Genomic DNA, 1,344 nt, shown 5'->3' with positions numbered 1-1,344 from the left:
AGGTTTAAATTCAAATGCAATCATATTCCGATTTCCATTTGAAATTTTAATTGGAAATTGATTTGCTTGAATCATTTGACTATTCCAATATGTACCTATGGTGGTTATATTATAAATTTCTACTTCTTCTGGTACACCTTCATTTTCAATCTATTCAATGAATCACATGAACCAAAGAAAAAACGATCAGTTATCTTTGTATGTCAAACAGTAAGTAAACAAAATGTGCAAGATGGAAGCAGTTCAAAAGATTTACCTCGAGTGTTAAAACATAAAACCCTTCTTTGATCATACTAGGTCTAATGATGGGTTTCAAATTCAAAGAAGGTAAAACATTCAAACGTTGAACATATCGAAACCCAATAAACTCTTCTGATCCCTTTTAAAGACCTCAATCAAATTCAAAAACATAAGTCATCTTTCTCTCGTCCAAACTTGAAAAAAACCCAGACTGACAACGATCTTAAAGACAAATAACCATAAGGTCTTATGATGTCCTACCATTTCTCCTCGACAGATCAATGGTACTTTAATCGATTCTGATGGTTTCAATTGATCACATATTGGCATTGGTGGATCCTCACTTATTGAGTTCGGTAACCGAATTGCGTTACATAAATTTAAATCATCCTTTGGAGATGTCGAATATACAAAATTTTCTATCAACAGACCAAGGACTGGCTGGATCAGCAGATGAAAGCACATCAGAGAAAGAGATGGTTTCAGACGTAAGCTAACTGACCTTGTTCAGTAGTTGGATCACCAATCCTGAAAAAAGTATCATGACTAATTAAACAAGCAAGCCGAAGTACGTTTCCTAATCCAACATTCTTGATTTCAAATTCACTAACAATAGTCTCACCAGCCAAAAGCTCAATAGGTATTAAATCATCACTTAAAACTTTGATCCTACCGAAGTCTTCTTTAATTTCAAGTTTCATAGATTTATCTGGCTCATAAAGTTCATTCATCCTTTGGATTAATGTTTCATTCAATCTTTTCCCTTTCTTTGCTAAAGGTTGTGTAAGATTCATTATATTATGAAATCGATATTTTATTGAGTCGATTTGAATTCCTATTGAAGATTGTGTACAGGTGATTTTGATTGGGACCTGTGATGAAAATGTATAGTCAATCTGATGATCATGTAACGCAATCATCAATCGCTTGATTTGCTTACTATTCGATTCTCATTTGCTAGAAGCTTAAGATCCGGGATCGGATCTATCACGACTCCTTCAGGTAGCTCGTCTTTTTCATCTGTTGTGGTAAGTTCTTCATCTAACAAGCTATTCACTCGAATCTTGATATCTGCAATCTCTACCACCGTGTTCAAAGGGTTCA

At 34.3% G+C, this 1,344-nt stretch overlaps 1 protein-coding gene across 1 annotated transcript; it reads right to left on the bottom strand.

Moving 5' to 3' along the window:
* Positions 1-190: 190 nt before the first annotated feature.
* On the bottom strand, positions 191-1,034 carry MELLADRAFT_104217 (uncharacterized protein; the record flags this gene model as incomplete). The annotated part of the gene is made up of 3 exons (XM_007407156.1): positions 191-379; positions 457-659; positions 743-1,034. The coding sequence occupies 3 exons, from the start codon at positions 1,032-1,034 to the stop codon at positions 191-193; spliced, it is 684 nt and encodes a 227-aa protein (XP_007407218.1).
* Positions 1,035-1,344: the final 310 nt, after the last annotated feature.

The sequence above is a fragment of the Melampsora larici-populina genome (genome assembly GCF_000204055.1).
Source record: "Melampsora larici-populina 98AG31 unplaced genomic scaffold MELLAscaffold_8, whole genome shotgun sequence".
Taxonomy (NCBI): domain Eukaryota; kingdom Fungi; phylum Basidiomycota; class Pucciniomycetes; order Pucciniales; family Melampsoraceae; genus Melampsora; species Melampsora laricis-populina.
Note: the sequence above shows the minus strand (reverse complement) of the source record. Positions and strands in the feature narration are given on the sequence as shown.